The sequence below is a fragment of the Neolamprologus brichardi genome, chromosome 9 (genome assembly GCF_056152115.1).
Source record: "Neolamprologus brichardi isolate AB-2024 chromosome 9, ASM5615211v1, whole genome shotgun sequence".
NCBI lineage: Eukaryota > Metazoa > Chordata > Actinopteri > Cichliformes > Cichlidae > Neolamprologus > Neolamprologus brichardi.
In genome coordinates, this window is record NC_142112.1 from 34335986 (window position 1) to 34360989 (window position 25004).

Sequence of the window (25004 nt, forward strand, 5' to 3'; positions counted from 1 at the left end):
TCCAGAGAAAAAACCCTCCATGTGTCAATGCAGTTATGTAAGTAATATTTCAACAACTTCAAGCAATGGCTAGTGTCCTGAAAGACTAATTAACAAATGGCTGGATCTTTTTTTGGTTAAAGAATGCCTCCTAATTTAAATTAATCAATCGAGGCCTTAGTTTTTCAATTTAAAGAACTGGGTACCTAGAGCTAGTACAAAGTTATAGATTGAAAGACCCATGTTAATGTTATTTCTTGATTAATTAAAAGATGTGTAGTTTTGAATTGAGCACATTATTATATATTGCTAAATTGCAATAGTAGTTCCCTCAAGTCACTTTTCAATACATTTAAAGCAACACACTCGACTGAACAATGAGCCGAGTGAATTTTAAAAAATGTATTAAGTACAAATATTTAATGTGTTTGTCATTTCTGCAGCTTTCAGACACAGTCTGGTCTTTACTGCATTAATGGGCGAGCTCACTGGGTTCACGCCAAGATTGCAGAACTTGAGTGAGTTTAACATCACCATTAATTCACTCACATGCTCACTTGGACTTTTCTTCACTCATGTAATCAATCCTTCAGTTACTAATCTGTTGTCTTATAAATGTTTTTGCTTTTTTTTCAGAAGAGCAAAATCTAAATCTCAAGTCTAGCTCCTCTCAACAATCACATGCACCACCTTTCCTCCATCAGCCTCCACCGGTTTACCATCCTCTTCATCTACCTCTGAGATGAGCACTTGTGAGACATCTGATGATGAAAATACCTCTGAACAATGTTTGTTCAAATCTTAATCTGATACAAACTAATATACTGGAATATAATAATATACACTTGATGGACATAGTTATGTTAATTTACTATGTTGAATATCTAATGTCTTTCAATTAATTTATTGGTGGGACTATTAGTTGAATTGACTTGATCCACCGGAATAAATATTTATTACTGAGCATATTCATTCCCTCAGTATTGAGTGTACAACATTTTGTTTGCTAGTTTATTTAATCGTCTTTAGAAGAAATGTATTTATTGGTTATCCTGTCACAACTTTGAATCTAAATGGGAGATGTGGAGCAGCACCAGTGATCAGAAATAAAAGGTGTAAATGCCATCTTGCATTCAGTGTTTCTCTTCTTCTTCAATCTGCGTCTCATCATGTATGTTTCTGACATTTTCTTCTGCAAAAGGTCAAAAAAGTATGAGAACCTGAAACCATTTTGTCAGACTGTGAACAAAACATGCTCTGCATCACCTGTGGTTGGTGGTTGAAGCATTAGATTATCCACGAGGTAACGAGGTACTGAAGATCTCACAAATTCATTTCAAAACAGGAAAGAAAATCGACATATTTTTTGTCATCACGTTTTCTTTTATTTAGTTTTTCCCCTGAAACTTTACACAAAAATATACACAAACATTGTGAGGTATTTTGTTTGTAAGGCCTCCCTGTGCAGCGGTATTATGGCCCTCCATCAAACCCCCCTTTGATTATATTTTCTCATGTTTTTCAGTATGTTTGAATTATCACTGTGCTTCAAATATTGTGTTTGTTGGTTTGCGAACAAACCCCAGCAACTCATAACTAACACATCACTGGAATTTAGTGTTTTTATCTATAAGCGTCTCATGTTTTCTTCCTTGTCCAACACAAAAGGCAGGTGCATAAAGACATAAAAACAGTTTTTAAAAACAGTGATACCAATTTGCTGTGAAAACCACCTGCAGACTGTGGGAGCCTGTGACAGTGCATCACTACTCTCCTACAATCATGTGAAAAAGAAACTACTCCCCCATTCAGTCTGAGGTTTTACATGTCAGAATGCTATTTAAAAAGACAATCTGGTTTCTAACAGTTTCTAAATTATTTAAATGCAAGATGAACAACAAAACATGACATATTACACAGCACCATTATTTTTTTAACACCCACGTAGCCAAAACGCAGAAGCAGTCTGTGAAAAACTAGCGATTCAGAGGTTAAATAGCAACAAGGTCCTGCTAACCAAACGCACTTAATCACCAGCAAGTGTGTGCACCATTGTGAAACCAGAGGTTTTATCAGTGTCTATTCAATGGGTGTTAACACAACGCTGAGTATGAAAGACACCAGCTGTGATCTCAGGGGCGCAACTGATGCTTAATATTGGGTTATGGGGTACTTTCCAAACATTTTGAAGGCCGCCCACTCTACAGCGAGAAGTGGAAACAGTCCAGATAGCTGCCAGAAAAAAAAGTTCACAAGATGTTAAAGATGTTAGAGTTCATGACAGTAAAGTTAGAAAACGACTGAAAAGGAGGAACCCTTTTCTTTCTGAAATGCAAAAGAATACCAAATACAGCTCAACCATACTGAGATGTTTCGACAAAGTTTAGTTTAATCTTTTCAAAGTAAAGACTTCCTGAACTTGATGTCAGAGTGTGGAATATTCCTTTCTATTTTCACCTCTCCGCCTCCACCTCCATTACAATATGACACCACCTCTTCATTTATTAGTGTATTTCTGTCCTCTGAACTGTCTGGAGGAGTTGCTGTTTAGTTGTGGGCCGCCTAACAGTTTTTTCTTTCTACTAAATGCTGACATCAGTTTGCTGATTCAGAGCCCAGTCATTTCTTTTCTCTGTATCATAAGTCATGTGGGTCCTGAAGCCCTGTCAAACTAGGAAGTGGTAAGCCTTTTCACTCATGTGCTGGCCAGTCTTTAAATATGGTACAGTACCGCTGTCATTTTTGGTTTTTGTCAGTCCTTTTTGGTCACGTTTCTTTTCCAGACCTAGTGCATGACTCTAAAGAAGACTGAGCAATCACAAGGTTTGCTGTCTTCTAGCTAAAAATTATTGTATTCTTAGAGCCTTTTGTCAAATAACAGACTTCAAGTCTCGATTTCAGTACTGAGCCTCCATCAGGCCGCACTTGTAGCACATAATATTTATCATTTAATATCTTTTGCACTTCTGTGTCAGAAGTGCAGCTCAGCCACCAGAGCCACGTGGTTCTTTTTATCAGGTCATTTGATCAGTACTGCATGTATTTAAGTTTAAAATAAGATAAGACTTTATTCCACAGTGGGGAAATTTGTGCATTACCACAGCTCACGTACAGATAGCAGAAGAATACAAAGAGTATACCAAGAATATAAAGTCACGGAACACAAAATAAATAAGATAACACAATATACAATATACAATATATACAAGAGTAGCTGAGGTTATGTGTACACGCTTACACAGTATGTGTTATGGATGGAGGGTTGTGGAGATATGCAAGTAATAAAGTTAAACTATGCTACTATCACTATTACTATGTAAGTAATAGATATCTATAAGTATCCAAGTAACTATAAGTATAGACATGTATATGCACACAAACAAGCACAAATACACATACATACATACACAATAAATATAAATATAAATATACATACACATATACATGCACAGGTCCATATATGTGAAAGATGCATTTTGTGCATGAGGTGGTAATTGTGGATGACCACAGTGTCCAAGTGACTCATGACATTGTGATTGAGGAGTGTAACTGCTGTCAGGATGAATGGTGTGTCAAAGCGCTCCTTCCTGCAGCGAGGTTGTTTCAGTGTCTGACTAAAGGAGCTGCTCAGTGCGCTCACAGACTCTTACAGAGGGTGACGTGGGTTGTTCATAATGGATATCAGCATTACTACCATCCTGTAAAATGTCCCATTTAAATACAACATCCTGCTTGGTAAAGTTGAATTAAATATGTAACTGCATGTATTGTGTTTGGCATAGCCTGGAGTAGAAGTCTGCTAAGTATGGCTACTGACAACAGACAAAGCCAGGACTGCATTTACACTTTGCTAAAGACTGCATATAATAGATGGACTCAGCCACTCTGACATCGCCATAGCATCCCCTGTGCTGATATTTGAAAGCCCACTTTGTATTGTGCTGCAGTGCTAAACGTGGCACAAGGATCACTTGTGAGGTAGTCATGAATGAATAGGTTTGAATGGAGCTAAACAGATAACACACAAAGATTAATTAAGGAGTTTCACAGGGTTCTGTGCTAGGACTAATTCAACGTATATTATACCTGCTTCCCTTATAGTCTTATGACAAAGTATAGCATACATTTTCCTTGCTATGCAGACGATACCTAGTTTTATCTATCCACAAAGCCAGAATACACATAACAACCAACAACTTAACAACATGAAGACCTGGATGACCTCTAATTTCCTGCTTCTGAGGATGTGATGCATAAGAATGCATTTAAACGACAACAGAAACATCTGTTTGTGTACGAGAAACAGCTGGATGTGTTGGCTGAAGGTGCTATCGGGCTCTGTTTATGCTCAGCTCAAATCAAAATGTAAATGTATGTTTTTTTAATGGTATAATTATTTCTGTAATTCTTACAGAACTTTATTTTATTTCAACAAGATTGACCTATATCTATTTCCTTGACCCATTCAGTCAAAAAAGTGCTCACATTATGTGGATAATGGGGTGGTATGTTTTCTAACAGCAAGTGTGTGTTAACAAGATGCTATCATTAGTAAGAGACAAATAGAATTTTAATTTCACACGAGGACTGAAGCAGGCACTCCTCAGTGCAGAGAAGTCCAATATGGAAGCCATATTTGTCATGGGGCCCTGGAGGCCAGTCCATGGAAATGGACCTGGAAGTGAGGAGTGAATATAAGGAGGTGAGAGGAATACTGATTCTGTGGAAGGAGGTAGTAAGACTCTGGGGAGGGAAACCGAGTGAGGGTCCGTGAGGTGAGTGAGTAAATGAGCTTCCAACCCTATTTTATTCTTATGATCCAGAGGAGATGATGGGCAGGAGCACAGGTGGGTGAAACAGTGAGTAGTTTTGATCCCAAGGAAAAGATTGCAGAGAGGTGTGGAGAATCTTACCAAGCAGACCAGCATCCAGGTCATTGAGCTGCGGGTGAGCAAAGCGGTGACTTGATGAGGAAACTGTAGGCACAAGAAAACCAGGTAAGTTAAAACCATGAGCATGAACAGAAGAAGCAATAAGGCCTGGTTACCACCATGAGGTAGCTGACGAACTGGTGGAGAAATGATGACTGTGTTGGTCTTAAATACAGCCTCGCTGACTAACTAGATGCCAGGTTAGTAGGGCAAAGTGTGGAATCAGGAAGCAGACACGGGTTAACACAGGAAGCCAGTGGAGAAACACCAGACTCTCACTCAAGTCTTGACAATATTATAATCACACCCAATAATTCCAATAGAAATACTCAAAAAAATGCACCAACAGCACAAACCTAGACAGGTCCAGTTCATTGATTTAGGGCCATGGGCCTAAATTTAAGCCCAGATAAAGGTGAATACAGCTGTAGCCAATAGCTACGAGGAGGGCAAATTAAATAACACACCAACACCATTTTCCCCCTGATAAACTGCCAAAGTCACGGCTGAAACGTAGAGGAGACGGAGCGTTCTCTGTTGCAGCGCCGATGCTTTGGAATATCCTTCCTCTCCATATTAGACAGGCTACATCAGTGCCCGTTTTTAAGTCTTTATTAAAAACCTATTTTTATTCCCTGGCTTTTAACTCTGTGGGTAACTGACATTTCTTCTTCTTATTTTTTTTTTTTTTATAATTTTTTTTGCTATGTCTGGTTTTATTAGTATGTGCATATTAGTATTGTACAGCACTTTGATCTACCAGGTGTGTTTTTAAAGTGCTATATAAATAAATGATGATGATGAATATGGCTGAAGAGGAATATTTTAACTGGGGGATTTACTTAGTCAGAAAAGTATCTGAAAATTTTGATCTTTGCGTGTGTGGTTCATCAAACTAACACGATCAACAACTTCATATTTCTGTCACAATTTACATTTCCTCCAGAGCAGAGTGTGAAACTTTTCTGATCTTCTGCTAAAAAGTATATTAGAAGGATCAACGAAGCAGTTGTAGTGTCTCTAGATTTCTTTAATTATACCTGTTTCAGGGGCAAAACAGTTTAAGAGGAAACCTTATATAGTTCAATTAAATGGCTTAAATTACAAGCAGAAGGTTTAGAGTTTGAGGATTTGTTGATACCTAGATAAGCAGACAAAAAAAATCTGTCAACGTGGAAATATTGTGGTTTGTTTGTTTTTTTATTTTAACTAGAAGGAAGTGCTGGGAATTTACTGTCAGTCGAAATGGAAAAACAAATATAATCAGGGGTCCCTAGTAACAATGCACAAACTGGCAGCATCAATCATGTGACTGTAGACCGCATTTAAGTGTCTTTGCACATCTCTGTGTATGTGAGAAGCTTTTTCTCGGAACGCTGGTACATTAGAAGTTCAAACTTGAAAAGGGGTGGAGGTGTGATTTACCACAACCACACAGACAAGCACACAACCATACTCACAAGCGCACAGGCATACAGAAGCACGTCAGCAGTTCTCTCTGCATATTTTCCTTCACTCTCTAATAAATATCCAAACATTAATCAACTTGTGTTAGTTGCAACTTGACCGGTGAGCCAGACCACCAGTGAAAATGTCCGTGAAGATCCACACCATCGCTCTCCTTCTGCTCTCGGTCTATCTGTGCTGGCAGCTCTCTGCAGGTAACTGTGTTTTCTTCTCTAATGAAAAAAAGAGAGATAAGATGTATTAAACTGATTGAATATTGTCTATATTATTGTAGGGTCCTTGTCTTACAATATGAAACACTTTAAAGAGACTGTTGTTGTGGTTTGCCGCTATATAAATAAAAAGGAGTTAAACTGAATTTGTCATTACCTCACTGCAGGGACTTAGCTTTTCATCTCAGGCTAGTTTCGTAACAACATTACTGCTGCTTAGGCCTGCTTTCATGTACACATGCATTTATTTTTGTCTACATGAAGGGTGTCAATGGCCCACAATTAGGCCAAGTCGATCTCAAGTTTGCGCAAACAGTAATACAATTGCATAGTAACCAACTCTCATTTTAATATAAAGAAGTAAACATTTACACCCTGAGATAGTGGAGTGGAGTTCCAACTGTGGGTCTCACTACATGATTATTACAGATCACAGTGGACGTAGAAAAGTACAGAACATTCATTTGCATTGGGGGGTTTTTACTCTTAATGGTTAAAAATAAGTTGGCAAGATTTAGAAAAACTTGCAACTTTCTGCAAACTGTCATGCCCGTGTAGTAAACTGAAGACTTTTAAGGCTTCACTGCATTTTTATGCTTTAGCGAGACATGTTTGACACATCCACTATACAGCTCTGTTTTTGAGCTTGTGTGTGATATACTTTGCTTATTTTGGGGGTAAAACAGGAGTAATATGTGTTTGATGTTACAGTAGGTAGAGCTTACCTACTGTAACATCAAACACATATCTTACAGTTTGTGTATCTTACAGTAGGAGTGACAGGGAGTGGATATAGCTTCACTAGCTTGCACATGAATTAACCGATTACTGCACATCCTAACTACCCAGTCCTTTTATTTATTTCATATGTAGCTGCAACTCACTATCAAAAAATGGTTTATATAAACTTTGACACCAGTTGCATTCTGTCCATTTTTTACACTCTCACCTTCTACCCACTAAGCACCAGATGTCTGTAGTAGACGGTGTTTCCCAGGATAAATTTGGTCAGTTAGTCATGGCCTTTTAAAAGATGCTCCTTTATGTCTAAATTTGTTGTTTTGTTTTTTTAAAGTGAAGGTTTAGTAGAAGTTTTCGGATAATATATATAGTTTGGATTGATAAACCATATTTATGCAATTTATGCTGCCAGCTGACTTGTACAAGCCTCTGGCTAATCAATACTGCCAACATTTTAAGGGTGACACAAAGATTCAAAACACCATCTTTATAGACATTTCCTATTTAGACATCTGGCATAGTTATGTCTGCAGTATTGTTCAGTGGCTACATTGTAACACATTGTCCCTCTTACACCAAATAAATATGTAGAAATGCCTCAAGAAGGCCCCCAAGTGGTGAGTTTTTCTTCTGCTCAGCTGGCCCACTTTGCCTGTTTATAAACAGGGTTAATGAACAATAACAAATTCTTCATATCTGTTAATGGAAACAGATTGGTTTGAATTACTATGTGTAATGCACAAAAATATTATTTGTTTCCATAGTGTCAGAATGGTTACAGCGTTAAGCACAAAAACATTTACAAAATTTCAAGTAACATTTCAACAACCATGTTTTTTTTTTAATCATTATTATTATTTAGAGGAGTTTTATTATTTATTTTAAACCTGGAGTTCACTTGGATTTTCTGTTCAATTACACTTCTCAGGCCAAATACATAAATGTCTGATCTACTTCCTCTCTCAGCTCGCCATGCTCCAAGGAGAAGGCCGTGCTGCGTTCAGGTCACCAGCCGCAATATGAGCGCTGACGTGGTGGGGCAAACTTACCGTGAGCAGCCTGCAGGATCACCCTGTGTGAAGGCTATAATGTAAGTCTGAACATGTTGCCCTACGCACGAACATAAACACATACATTTCCATAACTTTTTCATTTTATTTCTAGTTTCCACACAAATGACGGACCGCTTTGTGCTGATCCGAAAGCTCAGTGGGTCAAGGATCGTAAGTTATGCTAACACACAGACTCAGGCACAAACTCGAGAAAAGTGTTTGCACAAAAAACTGAAGTTCCACTTTCTCTCTTTCTTCACTAGTTGCTACCAACATGACGAAGGTGTGAAGTACGAAGCCTCTGGTGAAGCATCGCTGCCTGTCTGCATCATCTATATCTCCTTTGAAATGACCTTTAATTTAAACCAGAGCGCCTTCTTTTAATATAACTGTCTTATAACTGTTCTTTACTTTTTTACTCTTACCTTTGGAGTAGCCTTGTAATTTATTCTTGGTGTTGACTTCAGTCTGTCATGATGCCGACATTCTAGTTTTATTTTATTTTATTTTATTTTATTTTATTTTATTTTATTTTATTTTATGTTTGCGCTTATGTGCTTCTGTAAAGCTGGTACAGCTAGGTGCTGTGTCACGTAAATGTTAATTCCATGCCATTAAAATGCTCCCGATGGCAGCAACAACACAAGTATGTGGTAGACGTCCAGTTTAATGCCTAAATAAAAACGAGCCACCCTGAGGTTTTTTTTCTAATCTTTGCATATATGTGTTGAAATTACAATCTATAGATTTCAATATTACATTTTGAAGTGAGTTTTAATTTGTTTCAAAGGACAAAATAACTTAATGTCAAATGTAAATTACAAGCAAATTAAATTAAATTAAAAGCAAAATAGTCTTTTTTCTTCGTCATTCAAACATGCCAGCCTCTGTGACAGATGCCAACAATCACTGTGTGGTTTGTTTTTTATTCAACTACAAGAAGAAAAAAAAAACAGTCACTGTCAGCCAGAATGGAAAAACAAAATCATGACAATACACAAACCGGTTCATCAGTAATTAGACTGTACAGCGCATTTAAGAGTCTGCGCCTGTTTTTGTTTGTAATGTTGTTTCTGTTGCTGATGTTGGGGTCATCTTATAATCTCTTACAAACTACCTCCACTGCTTCAGTGACTGTTACACAAGTAAAGAGAGATGTAACATTGTACAAGATCATTGATTCATCTGCCTCCATAACAACATCTCTCACCTTCCCAAGAAAGTGTTGAGAATGTGGTGTTTAGGGCTGCCAGTCAACGGGTTGAGGATCGAAGCCAGAAACTTTGCGATGTTATAGGTGACTGAGTGGATCATACAGACAGTTTGTCTACAAGGTACATGTATCTTCATTAAACCATACAGACTTGGGTATAGTCTGTGGTATGAGGTCCCATCAGTGGCGTTGTCTTGTTCTAACTGCTTCACACAATCTATCACCCCCTGCCTGTAACCACTTCCTGGGTCTCGTTTCAGGGGCTCATAAGATTTTTCTCACTGAGCAGTGACAAAATTTTCTCACGATAGTCTTTCTGTTTTAGTAAAACTGTGCACCCTCCCTTGACTGCCAGAAGGATGATAATGTTGCTGTCATTATTAATATTTCTCCCACTGAAAATGCTTTGGGAGTTCAGAAACTACTCATCTAGCATCTCTAAGAGTTACAGTGAAGGGTCTAAAAGATAAGAATAAATACACAAATTTGTTTTGGACTGAAGATGTTGCTGGGATATTGTAACGTCCTTGGAAGTGGAACAGGGGAGCCACATCCATGCTATGCACTGGTTAGTCCTAGGCAAGGAGCTTGTGTTTGTCATTTTTCTTCCTCCAAAGGAAATATTACTTTTACATTTCTGTCTGCACATTTTTAGTTGGCAGTTGTTTCTGGAGAAGCCCAGAAATCAAAAACGGAAATACTGAGTGAAGAATTCTATAGCAATATGTTATGTAGAGCACTTTTCCTAAACAGTCATACTGTGACACAGATTTGTTAGTGTGGGGAATAACAACAAGCTTTTTTGATGTGTGTCACACATTTATGCTCTTCTAACCTTGATGTCTGGCACAGAGTGAGTGGGTGTGCCAGATCAGCTGCCTGTTGCTGGCACTGATCTGAGTCGTGGTAACGATTTAGCTAGAAATGAGTGTTTCCTGTTCCCCCCGAACAACCAGAAATCCTGCTGTTGATGTGTGTGTTCATGGCCCTGTTGTGCTGCATGCATCCTCAGTTCAAAAGCTTGGTGAGCTGGCAGCCCTTCCTGTGAAAGACAAAGAAAAGAGTCTGTGCAGGGATGAAATACACAATTTCGATGCATCTGTTGCAGCTGAACACATATGATTTCCTTTGCTGTCACGTACGCTCAAACTTTTGCCACGTCTATATAACTTGTGGTTAACCACACGTACAGAGTTGATGCAAGAAATTCTGTTTAAATGGCTGACAGAAGAGTTTAGTGCTTTTGATACATTCTTGCTATAATACTCTGAAATAATGACTTTGTATGTAAAAGGAGAAAAACACGAATATCTTTAAGTGGACTGGAAGGATGAAGGATGGAATTGCACAAATTCAGGGAAACAGAAAGTGAAATCAGACTGAATGTCTGCCTGAGGCCCGCATCTTGTGAAATGTTTAGTTTCTTAATGAGTCTTATTGTGCACGAGTAACTCTGCTTACTGTAACTGAAGCTATTTTAATGTGTAGAAGGGGTACATAGCGTCCACGCTCTGGAACTTCAGCTTTGCATTTCTGCTTTGTTCTTTTTGCTTCCCAACGACATTGACCTTACTCTGATTTAACACACCCCCGCTCCCCCCACCACCCCCCCCACCCCCCCCCCACACACACACACTTTTCCAGTATCAGCTTGATGAAGCTCTGTATTGGCCTTTCTGTGACTTTCCGGATCTAACAAACCTAATTCCACACAGTAACTGTGGGAAATGGGTGTGAAAATTCCAGCTGCAACCCAGTAAAAAGATTTTGCACAACAGTCTATATCACATTTCTCAGCACAGGTTGTGGGTGTTTGTATTTGGTTGAAGTTTTTAAACCTCTAGTACTGGTGTGGCAGCAGTGTGCTTTTTGGGGCCTAGTGGATCAGAAGGTGAATCACAAAGGGCACAAAGGGTTTGCAGACTTGGGGGAATTGGACTACCAACGTGTACAGGGTGCAGATGCCATCTCAAGCTGTCAAATGCAATAAGGACACTAACAAATAATCAGGAGAAGAAGAAAGTAATGGTCTGTGGCCCACACCTGCCAAACCATTTTGTTTTGTGGGTTTCTTGTTGTTGCCTTAGCAGAACAATTTGCACTAAAGGAGGTGAAATAGATTTTTGATGGTTTCTGCTTCTTAACTGGATAGATCCATATCCATGTCTGGCATTAGAATCGGACTTTAATGTCATTCAAACATTTGACATGATGTGAAAAAAAAAACACAAATTCTTAGGTCTTGGTATTTGCAGCATTCTGCTAAACAACAGGTATAAAAGTATAAATAAACATTAAAATAAATACAAAAACTAAGTTCTAAAACAAGATCTGTCATTTAAATCCATAGTTGTCACAGGTCTCATAGCCACAGTCATAGAATTAGTTCTCGAAGTTTCATAGCTTTATCACAGTTTCATAGGTTCTGTTTTCCAGTTTAGTTGTCTTCCCTGCACTCATCGTAGCTTTTGTTTTTGCCTTCTGTCATCAGCCATAATAAAGGCTTGCATTTTGTTAAGTCATGTCACGTCTCCTTGCCTATGTCTGCTCTTGGGCCTTGCTCTAACTAACACACTGGTGGACCGCGCTGTGACAAAAGTGTTAAAATGTGCACTCCAGCCCAAGGTTCAACACAAAAGGTTCCTGGTTCACTGCAAGATAATTACTATTAGTAGCTGAAATAAAGTGTGTGCCACTGTGAGATCGTCTCTTTTAGAAGACTTATGTTGTTGTTCTGCTATCATTTAAAACATTCTTCAATCAAATTTTGTTTAATCACATTATTGCAAACTAATGCACAAAAATAACCAGTTAGGCCTCACCCATCAAACCTTCATTTTTTCTTTTGCCTGGCAGCTTTAAAATGCTTTGTCCACTATCCCTGCTCTACACATGATCAGATCATCTCAACCTTGCCTTTATCTCCGGACTGCTCAAATCGAACTTCTCCTCTGATATCCTCATTTTTAACTCTGACCAGCTGGCCACTCTGAATTAAATCTTTGCATCTTCAGCTTAGCCTCATGCTTTTTGTTAATGCCATCATCGCTTTAAACCATACATCATAGCAAGTTTTACTACCATCTTGTAAAATGTCACATGTCACATGACAGCACAGCTTAGGTTTGCAAAGTTGCACCTAACAAACCACAAGATTCGATTGCTCTTTTTAACACTCGTGCAACATGATAGGAAAGGAAGCGTAATCGAGAAAGACGATGTCGGTGCGATATTTGAAAACTGGCTGGCACATAGGGGAGAAGGTTTACCACTTCCTAGTTTGACAGGGCCTGATGAACCACATGATTTATTATACAGAGGAAAGATGCTGACTTTCCAAAGTCATGTCAGCATTTATTAGAAAAAGCCAAGGGATTGAGTAACTCACCACTACACTGGAACTCATCCAGGCAGTCTGACAGTAGTAATATGTTGATGAATGACGAGGTAATATTGTAACGATGAGCCAGAGGCAGAGATGTGGAAGTTTAAATGAATATTCCAGATTCTGTGTCATCAGGTTCAGGAAGTCTTTACTTTTGACTTGCTGGAAACATCTCGGTATATTATATTTCATATTCTACAGATGTTTAAACACAACAGTTGGCAACAATTTTTGAGGATTTGAGTATTTTATTTATATAACCTGTTTGACACTCGACCGTCTCCTAATTACCAGTTAACAATATAAACCTTAGGCTATAGTTCCACACACCAATACAAATCCATATACTAATAAGGGCACACATGTGGTCTTTCTTTTAGTTTTTATGTTTGAACATAAAGCCAACAAGACAAAGCAAAGATGAATGCACATGCGTCTATCCTGGATGCAGTGTTCTTGTCTTTTTTGTATGATAAATATAAAGGTAATGTTCTTATCGCCGATCCTCAAAAGCTGTAAACTGCTCCATCCTTTTCCTCCTCCTGCAAACAAACTGGAAAAATAAGCAGCCAGAGGTCAGTCAGTTAACAGATGTTGTTAAGAGGCATTAACAGCTACTTTTAATTTTACTTGAGGCCTGACTTGTGCATTACAACAATCACTGGATGGGTTTGTTTAATTTCCATTTAACTGCAAGACGTCAGCAGCCACTGTCAGTTAAAATGGAAAAACAAAAATTAGTCAGTCATCATTCGTCAGGCTGAACACCATATTTAAGTGCCTGTGAATGTTGTGTGAGGCTGTTTCTCAGAAAGTTCTCAGAGACGTTGCTGGTTTGAAATATTAAAATCTGATAAAAGGCAGACATGTTATGTACCACACACCACACAAATGCACAGAAACACTCTGCAGATGTTCCTGCACTTACCAATAAATAACCAAACACGAATCAACTCAGTTTCATCCTGATCAGTGAGCCGGACCACCGGTAAAAATGTCAGTCAATATCCTCTCCATCACGCTCCTCCTGCTCTCAATATGTGTGTGCTGCCACTCCACTGAAGGTGACTATGCTCTTACTTTTCTAAAGGAAAAAAGAGATAAAATATATCAAATTGATAACAGCAGTTACAATTTCTGATGTTGGCTCCTAGCTGTTTGTGAAGGGGCCTTTATGGAGACGACGGCTCCCAACTGTTTATGTTTCAGTTTGATGTGCAAAATGAGTTATTTATTTAGTTAAAGACAAAGTAAAAAATTAATCCTTTTAAAAGTTTCAAAAATTGGGTGAAGTCTCTCTTCTATATTTATTGAAAGTTTCTGATTGTTTGTGATTCTCATAACAAACACCTCAGACAATTTTACTCAGCGTCCATTTTTTGTCAGAGACACAAGTGAGAAACATGGCACTCAGCCCATCTGCTTTGAAATCTGTGTGTTGCAAATGTAAATTTATGTTTGTTTTGTTTGTTTATCACCAAACTCTCCTAAAAAAAGAGTTTCAAGATGGCTCCCAAGTGTGAGACTTTCTTCTACAGAAACTCTGTTGCCTCCATTTCTTTCTGTTAAATGAAAATCTGTAAAACTTTGGTTTTCCTTCTAATCAGACTTTCTCAGGTTGTATAAATGAATTTTTAATCTCCTACCTCTCAGGTCCAGCTCATCCTGGAAAGGGACGACCGTGCTGCGTTGACGTCACCAACATGGATATGAGCGCCGAGGTGGTGGGGGAAACATATCGTCAGCAGGCTGCAAGACCACCCTGTGTGAAGGCTATAATGTAAGTCAGCACGTTGTCCTACATACAAACATACAATCTGTATAACCTTCTGTCTTTTATTTACAGTTTTAACACAGGAAACGGAGGACAACTTTGTGCTGATCCTAACGCTCATAACCTAAGTTATGCTAACACACAAACACGTGAAAAGTATTTGCAGAGAAAATCTGAAGCTAACTTTGTCTCTCCTTCCTTTTCAGTCACTGCCAACATGACGAAGGTGTAGTGAAGTGAAGTTCTCTGGTGAAGCATTACTGCCTGTCTCCTTTGAGATCACCTTTAAAAACGTATTTTAACTCGAGCGCTTTCTTAATGCAACTGTTTCTTTCTGCTTTCATTTACATTTACTCTAACCTGTTGAGTAATCCTATTGTTTATTCTGGGCGACGGCTTTAGTCTTTTTTTGGACCAGCTGTTTTCAAAGGGATACGTTTTGCCTTCCATTGTTTTTGTTTTTCTCGCTTATTCATGAATATCTTTCTTTGTATTATGTGTTGATGTGAAGCACATTCTGGCAGCAAAAAATAATATAAAAAAAATAAACTTTTGTATTATTGAGCAAATATTTTTTTCTAGTCTTGTTTACTCTTGTCTACTCACAGAAGACAACAAACACATCTCCCCGTAATTTCCCAGAATAGTGCATGATTCCCCCAGTGCATAAGCCAATATGATACACTTTTATTTGAGTCATCATCAAGAGTTTCTAATAGAGGTCAAAGCAGTTACTGTAGTGGTTGGAGAGCTTGACTTCAGCCACTAGGAGCTCCTTACTCAGAGAAGTGGGCGCAAAAGGATCAGGTGCTCCTGACACTCAAAGAGTCGAACATCCATGTTTTTTTTAATTTATTATTCAGTAGCTGGGCCCAAGTTCTTATTTAGGTTTGATAGTGTTTTAATAATAATAATAATGGATTGCATTTATATAGCGCTTTTCAGGACCCCTCAAAGCACTTTACAATTCCACTATTCATTCACTCTCACATTTACACACTGGTGGAGGCAGCTACAGTTGTAGCCACAGCTGCCCTGGGGCAGACTGGTAAAAGTGAATGCTTTGACATGAGTTGAGCTGTGGTTTGGGGAAGGCCTTGAAGGGGACTGGTGATGGCTCCCGGGCCTGGCAGATCCCCATGTACTAAATAGAAATGAAGAAGTTAACGAATTGAAAACAAGGAGTGAGGGAGGGTGGGGCACGTAGATGAGAATGAACAGCTTGCAGAATTGGGGGAACCTATATAGATGACAACTGGAAGGAGCGTGTTTGGAGGGGTGGTCCTGCTCCTGAAATTCTGATAGATAATCTCAAAGTATTTTTTGTCAGTCAAGTTAAAAAAAATCAGGCCAAAACATTCCACCACTGAAAAGAACATTCAATCACTCCATCTGTTTGATACGGCTGCACACACAGGGATACAAACAAACAAACAAAAACCTTGAAGGATGTTCTGCCTCCTGAGCTACAGCCACCCAGTGGTAAACATGAGTAAACCCTCACTAGGTTTTGGATAAAGTGTACACTCACAAACCTGCATTTGAAACGTTGGCTACCATAGCAGTATAGTTTTGCAACATGGCATTTCGGTATTCTATCTAAAATGGGAAAACAGGAACATAAATAGTACCATCATTGCTAGACCTGCCCCACATCTGGTTGACCTACACCCTGCTATGTAGAGTAGAAAAGTGCCATTTAAGAATCAGTTTGTTCACTGTCTGAACAGTTTTGTCGTGTTACTTTTGCACTATTATGTTCTGGCACATGTTGTTTTTACATGGCTTGATTAAGGTACATATTAGGCTGACATCTGGGGCCAGAGCTGAAACTGTTCTGGACCAGCAGTGTGTCTGCAACTGGCCCATGGCTGCACACAAATTACACATGGACCACATACAACAAAGAATGATGGCCCTTTGGTGGCCCAGACCAGGTTTGCCAGAGGTAATCCACACATGGGCCAGCAAAGGACCACCAGTGTGTCTGGCCTTGTGCTGGCCCATGTGTGGGCCACCTCTGGCAAACCTGATCTGGCCCACCAAAGGGCCGTCATTCTTTGCAGTATGTGGGCCATGTGTAAGCATATTGTGTGGGCCAGATCTGGGCCATACCAATTTTGCTATGTGGGTACAGCCCTGCTGTAGCAAATACATACCTGCTCCTGCTCGTCAGCGTGCCCATAACCTGTCTGCTCCAACCACAGCAGAGCTACTTATTGCAGCTGTATTTCACTGACACTAGTCTTTGGGATGCTATTCTCTGTGTCTTCTTTGTTTAATGTAGGATGGCCAGTAACACAGGACTTATTTATTGTTCTTCTTAATGAGAACAGTTGAGGAAGCAGTTAAGCACTTCATCCATAGTCAGTTTTCCAATTAAATAAAAAAAAGCAAACTAATAAATACATTGAAAAAAATTAAAGATTAAATTTATAGAAGTGATTTAACTCTCACTAAGCCTATTTCCACTTGGTTGATTGTTACTCAACTTCCACTAGGAAGTGGGTCATGTACATTTTTCAAACCTTCTTACCCTAAAAAAATTTCTGCCAATGTTGTAACAATACAACTGCTCTGTGCACACAAGAATAACACCACACCACCATTGCTACCATTTCTAAATTAACAGAAATAAACACAAAATAAAATGTTCAGTCAGCACTCGATGTGAATCAGTGGCCTGAGTGCAGTTTCCTATTTTGGCTGGTGTGTAGAGACAGTTAAAACAGCCGCTTGATTCAAATTTCTCTTTTCTCAGCTATGAAAGCAGTGACCTGCTTTCATCATCATCTATGTTGTTACCACAGACTGATGGTGGATGGTGTTGGCGTACTACAGTGCTAATCTTCATCTTTCTAGTTTCCGTGCAGAGTTTCGGTTTTACTGACATTTAAGTCACCAATTCAGTCTCAGGAAAACAAACAAAACGAACTTTTTTTTGCATGAAAGCTGGTGAATATTAAGAAATACTACAATATGCCTAGCTGTGAGCATGTGAAAGACTAAGCAATGCACACATATGAGCACCATAGGAAAACCACTCAGATGTTAATTACCCTGCATGTTTTAACATTCTCAGTTTAAAAGCACCTATAAAGGTCTGTTTGGGATCATGTGGCGGCACCAGTGATTGACCCATTAATCCAGGGATTACGAGACAACTTACTCCACCACTAAACGCCAACAGATTCCAGTTGCGACCAAGAGTCATGAGGGTCATGCACAAAAGCACAGTTCTTATAGTAAAGAAACACAGGCCTATACAGTTCTGTGTGTTCAATCTACAGCAAGAATAATGAGGTCTCACAGTTCAGTTAGTCAGCTATCACCTGGACTGGTGAATAACCGCTGGCTTTTTCAAGATAGTGGTTTTAACCAAGGGCTGCTGGTAGATTGCCTTATCTCCAGAGACGACAGAGACTACTTATAAACTGCACTCTGTACAGTTAATACCAATTTGTCAACCTTACTTTTGGCTTTTTCAGAGCCCCAGTACTTTCCAGGGTGCTGTGTCCGCACACTGCATATGCCACTGCCTACTTGGATGATGTCATTATCACACAGTATCACACGGGGACCATAGTGTGTTGTGCTTGGATGACAGCCACGAAGCTAGAGCATAATAGTGACAAGCAACAGTCAGAGCGATGTTTGGTGAGTGTGTAAAGCAGCAAAGGAAAAGAAGAAAATCCTCTTTGTGAACTGCAGTAAACTTTGTTAGACTACACGTTTTAGGCTTCTTTCTAGTATTTTATGGCACTCATCCTGTCCAATGACCAGTGATTCCATCAACTTGTATCCCACTGCCAACAAGGCTTTCTGTCCTCCAGGTTCAGAACTACAGATCCTGTGTCTGTGGGGTGTAGTGAACCTAGCCTGAGACATCACCACCATACAGTCAGACATGGACTACACACAAGAGTTTTTGACTCTATATCTGTCCTTTTTGTGTATAATATGAAGCATGTGTCAATGAAGGAATGCTATATATATAGAGTGAAAGATGGCTGAGGTGGTTAGAGATCAAACTTCAGTCAGAAAATGATGTGGTTTAATTTAAAGATACATGGCACCTATTTTTATTGTTGTATTTCCAAACCCAAACTTTATATTTTCCATGTTATCTGCATGTTTTCTGTCTGTGGTCACTTTGCACTCCTTAGCAGTTTTAGTGTAGTCATTTTGTACCTCTGTTTTATGCCTGTAGTTTTTTAGTATTTAAAAAAGAAAGAACGTGGAAACAAAGCACAAGTTTGCAAAGTTTTTATACTCATGCAACATGTTTGGAAAGGAAGCAATATAAAGAAAGACTGTCAAAAATGCCACGAATATCATATTTGAAAACTTGTGCATAAGTGAAAAGATTTACCACTTCCTGATTTGAGGGGGCCTAAGGAACCACATGACTTATGATACAGAGGAAAGATGTTCGTTCTGGAAACTCGTGTCAGCATTTATTATAAAACAGAAGTGACTAAGTGACAGAGCACTACACTGGAACTCATAACGACAGTTTAAGAATAGTAATATGCTGATGATTAAAGATGTAGTGGTATATTGTAATGATGGGCCAGAGGCAGAGAGGTGGAATTGAAAATGAATATTTCAGATTCTCTGTCTTCAACTTCAGCAAATCTTCAATTTTAAAGGTTACTGAACTTGCTGGAAACATCTCAGAATATTTTTTGTTACATTTGGTATTCTGCAGAAACACCAAATACATATCCACGCTTGTGGCTCAAGAGTTGGGAGTTCGCCTTGTAAACGGAAGGTTTAGTCTTGGTCGTTGTGTCCTTGGGCAAGACACTTCACCCGTTGCCTACTTGTGGTGGTCAGAGGGCTCAGTAGCGCCAGTGTCCGGCAGCCTCGCCTCTGTCAGTGCGCCCCAGGGCAGCTGTGGCTACAATGTAGCTGCCATCACCAGTGTGTGGATGACTGAATGTGTAAAGCGCTTTGGTGTCCTTAGGGACTAGAAGTGTAATAGACTAATTATAGTAGTCGATTTCACAAAAACAAATTGTAAAAAATCTAATATTTAAAGACAGTGCTGGAGATGCTGAAAATGGGAAAACCTGATAAAAAACAACTGAAACTTAGATAGATGAATGATTTTATTCGATTTTATTAGAACACAGTTCTGCAAAGGTCTAAAGAAACTATATTAAAAAGCTCAACTTAACTTACAACATTTAATGCTAGCTGTGGGCCACACGGGGAGTCAATCTACACTAAGGCTACGTCCACACTAATGCATTTTCATTTAAACACGCATCGTTTTCTCTCCGTTTTGGCCTCCCGTCCACACTGAGACGAAAACACAGCATTTTGAAAACGCACTCAAAAACGAATACATTTGAAGACGGTGCTTTCGCATCACAGTGTTGACAGCGAAAACGCAGACTTTCTAAAACGATGACACATGTTAGTCATGTGATGCAGTCATGTGACCAATTAAACTAAGATACCGGAGGGCATTATGCAGCAGTTGTTTTGTTTGCTCTCAATTTTGACAGCCCTATTAAAGATTAATATCAGTCTGTACATGCTCCAGATAGCTTTTCCTTAAATTCTTTAATTCTCACTCGCTTTTGCAACTTTGTACTTTTGTGTTACTCACACCAACAACTGCACCTCATTGTCTCCACAAGTGTGTGAATGTGAGAGTGAATGAATAGTGGGATTGTACAGCGCTTTGAGGGCCCCGAAAAGCGCTATATAAATGCAATCCATTATTATTATTATTATTATTGTTAGTCCATTTAAAAAACTCAGTGCTTTTCCTCGACATTTTGCAAAGAGCCGGAAAGTAAATAAAAAGGCAGACAGAAATGAGGCAGGTCAAATCTTCTTGCATCCCGCATGCGTAGTACTGGAACGTAAGCGTTTTCGGCTGTTTCAATGTGGATGCACAACTTTGTGAAAACGACTGAAAACGCTAGCGTGAACATGCAGCATTTTCAGATGAAAACACAGTTTTCAAATCTATCCGGGCTATTGTAGACGTAGCCTAAGGCCGCAATCCACAGTGCAGACCACAATGGGGTCTTTTATTCCAGTGTCCCAGTGCTCTCACTCACATGCATATCTGTGGTGAGGGGACCTTAACAAAGGTGCCTTGCTTGTCAGCAATGAAAATAATTTCTGGAACAATCAGTATGACAACTAAAGCTTGTCTCACGCAAAGGGACATTGATCCCAAGCCCCTGTAGCACTAAATTCAACCCTAAATAAAAGAATCCAAATGGGTCAGCTTAACAGCTTAATGTAAACAAGAAAATCAAAAGAATTGAATTTAATGGTTTAGATTGCAAGCAAAAGTTTAAGTTGTGAGGATTTAAGATTAAATGTATCTCGATAAGGACCCAAAAAGTCAGTCAGTTACGCAAATGTGGAGAAATGTGCATCAGAGTCATCATGCATTACTTTTATTTCCATTTGAGTCCTGATTCATAACAATCACAACAATTCATGTTTATTTTTCTTATGAACTCCAACAGATAAACAGTCACTGTCAGTGAAAATCGAACAACTGAAATCTTCAGGGGTCTGGATACATCATTCATGACAATGCAGGTGTTGGAGTCAGTCACTGGGCTGTACACAAGTTTCTGTGAACTTTGGGTATGTGAGGCTGTTTCTCGGAAAGCTCAGAGTGAGATGTTGGTGGTTTGAAATAGAAAAATCTTCCTGACAAGAGGCGGAGGTGTGATGTGTCACAACGACGCACACACAAATATACAAACCTATAGAAACGCGTCATCAGTCACGCCTGCAGATGTTCCTGCGCTTATCAATAAATAACTAAGGAATCAACTCGCATAATCACAACCTGATCAGTGAGCCAGACCACCGGTGAAAATGTCTGTGAAGATTCTCTCCGTCACTCTCCTCCTGCTCTCAATGTGTGTGTGCTTCAGCTCCTCTGCAGGTAACTATACTCTTACTTCTCCAAAGATATATAAAATTGATTAAGTAGCTACTTTTACAGCAATTACTTACTTTTTGGTGAAAGGGGGTGGACTCTCGTGGGTTTCACTAGGCAACGACTCTGCTAGTTTCTCTCACCACAAACCTTTACTTCTGGTATCTGCTCATTCAGTACTTTTAAACAGTCTTTTCAGCATTTACACTCTTGCGTTCTATCCACCAAACTCCAGACATCCCTGAACGTGCAGTCAGTCATGACATTTTAAAAGGCGTCCTTTACATTTAAATTTAGGAGATTTTACATCATTCTCCTGACTTTTCTTTTGATTGTGAAATATTTTCATTTGATGTATAGTGATTATACATTTATGCATATCTACATGCAAATGTGTACTTCCTTTGATTTATGGGTTCTGTCTCATGATGCTAAGCATCCCTCGCACCACCCATTCAACTATCATACAAAATACCACAGTGGATGCAGGGGTTCCATTTCAGCTATATGAGCACTCTGTGAACAAATCTTAATGCTGTTTAGTTTTCAAGCTTTCTGCTGTGAGAGGTGCACATTGTGACTCATTGCATAACTATGATAATGTCATATACGAACAGGAAACGAAAGACACAGAGACAGAACAGCATGATAAGTTGCAAATGTGCGATAATGATGTTCACCATTCAGCTAGCTGCATATCTGAATTTTGTCTTTGATAAAAGAATGATGTTAATAAATGAAGCTTATTGCCTCATATTCTCGCCAATGTTCTTTATTGACAATTAATAACAATAAGAACAATTCAAGACTGAAAATTCATTTGCAAGATCATGTCTACCAAGTGTTTACATTTCAATTTGATGGGTAGGAGTTGAGTAAAGTAAAAAAAAAATGAAAGCATTTGTAATTTCTGGAACAACATCCAGCTTTTGTTCATCAAATCCACATCTGGCACATCCATTTAAACTGGAAGTGAATGTCAACACGACAGAATCAGACGCCACTCAAGAAGTAGAACATCTAAGTTCAATAAACATCAAATATTCCACCACTTTAAAAGAAGCTGTCGCACTTCGTAGGGACATAAAATCCTCATATTCCTGTTCCACATGTAAAATTACAGTAAGTGTCTCAGATATAAAACGGGAGTCAAATCTCACCTCTGTTTAATTATATTTATGGAATATGGTCCTGGTAACAAAAACAGTCACACACTGTCAATGATGAACGTAATTACTAGAGTCTTAAGATGAGCCCCAAGCGGTGAGACTTTCTACTGCAAATACTCTGTTGGCCCACTGTTTCTGTTTGATGAAGATGTTGAAGAACATACTTTGCCAAAACATAGGTCCATATGAGTTACTATTTTCAATACACTTTGAATGAAAATGTTAAATTTACTTTGAATTATCAAAGTGTAAAATGTTTACAGAGTGATGCACAAAAAAGCCTGCTCGCTGTCACGTAATTTTAGGTAACATTTTAACAGCTATGTTGTGTTTAGTGATGTAAGGAGTTTCATCACATTTTAAACCTGGAGTTAACTTTGGTTTTCCTTCTAAACAGACTTTTGTCAGGTAAAATAAATCCGTTTTAACCTCCTTCCTCTCAGGTATCCGTGGTCCTACGAAGAAACGCCCTTGCTGCGTTGATGTTACCAACCTCGATATGAGCCCTGAGGTGGTGGGGGAGACATATCGCGAGCAGGCTTCATCGCATCCCTGTGTGAAGGCTATAATGTAAGTCAGTACATGTTGTCCTACACACAAACATAAACACATGCAATCTCTAAAACATTCTTTTTTTTCCAGTTTCAACACAGAATATGGTCAGCTTTGCGCCGATCCTAACGCTCAGTGGGTCCAGAATCGTAAGTTATGCTAACACACAGACACACAAACACATTGAATGTATTTACAGAGAAAATCTAAAGCTCTCCTTTGTCTCTCTTTCCTCCTCAGTCACTTCCACAATGAAGAAGGTGCAGTGAAGCACAAGTTCTCCGGTGAAGCATTGCTGCCTGTCTGTATCATCTTTGGCCTCACTTTCAAAGATATATTCAAATGAGAATGCTTTCTAAAAACCTTTCAGATTAATTATATTACTGTTACCCTGTATTTAATTCTTGGTGTTGACTTCAGGCTTTCATGGTGCCAACCATTTTTTAAAAAGTTAGCATTTAAGCGCTGTCTTTCTTTGACCTTTTTCTTGCTTATATGTGCATTTCAGTTTATTATGTATTTATGTGAAAAAATAAATAAATAAACTTTATTATTGTCCAAATATTTTCCTGCTATTTAAATACCCATTAGACAATATGTCATACACATATCCCAATAATTTCCCAGAACAGGTATCCCCTGGAGTTTTCAATTGAGCTCAAACTGTATAACCCCATATGATACACTGTTTAAGTTATCAGAGTTACTGCAGGTACTGCAGCAGTTTTTGAAGCCCACTTTGATCACTAGGAGCTCTTTTCTCGGGGTCTTAGGGAAGGTAGGATACTAGAATGTTTTTTCCAACCTATTTAAGCCATGTCTTAGCCCAATGATGAACTTTAAGTAAAGTCTGTAGTGTGAGCGTGTCTCAGAGTGCAAAGTCATCCTTCTGTTGCACTCCACATCTGGCACATTTAAACTAGAAGTGGATGTCAACACAACAGAATCAGACTCTGCTTTCATGCAGGAGGATGCTCAAGAAGTAGCACATCCGAGTTCAATAAACATCAAATATTCCACCACTTAAAAAGAAACTCGCACTTCCTAACGACATAACTTCCTCATATGCTGTTCAGCATAGATGATTACAGTAAGTGTCTGAGATATATCTGATGGCTCCATGTGAAAGAAAAGCAAACCCCTTGTAGGTTGTATTTTAAGGCGAGGGGTGTTACAGCTCAGGGTTTTTTGGCCCCCTTCCCTTTTTTTTTCTGTTTGTGCCAATTCGTGTGTGCAGCCCCCTGCTGCAGATAGGTGCCTGCACGTGTTCATAAACCTACCTTCCTATTCTGACTGCTCCTCCTGGTTCCCTGCTCCACCCACAGCATCAAGAGGAGTGAAAGAAGCCATCTATGTCCACTGTGAGCGACCATCTTTGAACAGAGGCGGTGGTTTACGACACCAACTCTCTGCCATCTATAATCCAGTTTTGAGATCCCTTCCCAGACGCCTTAACGCCCACTCACACCCTGGGCCATCTGACCTCAGGAATTCGCATGATAAGGTGGGGCCAGGTTTCACAATGAACTCACCCGAAACTCTGGCTGATTGGAACCCACACCCAGTTCCACACCTTGGCTCAGGCGATTAGAGGATCATCAGGG

At 39.1% G+C, this 25004-nt stretch overlaps 3 protein-coding genes across 3 annotated transcripts in view; all 3 read left to right on the forward strand.

Annotated features, from left to right (window-relative positions):
* Window positions 1–25004, forward strand: part of LOC148101526 (uncharacterized) — a 190808-nt gene that overhangs the window by 82905 nt on the left and 82899 nt on the right. The gene's annotated exons all lie outside the window — the stretch shown is intronic.
* LOC102797432 (C-C motif chemokine 3-like) lies at window positions 6391–9118 on the forward strand. The gene is made up of 4 exons (XM_006809607.2): window positions 6391–6571; window positions 8297–8420; window positions 8495–8553; window positions 8646–9118. The coding sequence occupies exons 1-4, from the start codon at window positions 6502–6504 to the stop codon at window positions 8669–8671; spliced, it is 279 nt and encodes a 92-aa protein (XP_006809670.2). The 5' UTR covers window positions 6391–6501; the 3' UTR covers window positions 8672–9118.
* Window positions 21511–23921, forward strand: LOC102797142 (C-C motif chemokine 3-like). Its single transcript, XM_006809606.2, has 4 exons — window positions 21511–21685; window positions 23292–23418; window positions 23491–23549; window positions 23641–23921. Exons 1-4 carry the CDS (start codon window positions 21616–21618, stop codon window positions 23667–23669), a joined length of 285 nt encoding a protein of 94 aa, XP_006809669.2. The 5' UTR covers window positions 21511–21615; the 3' UTR covers window positions 23670–23921.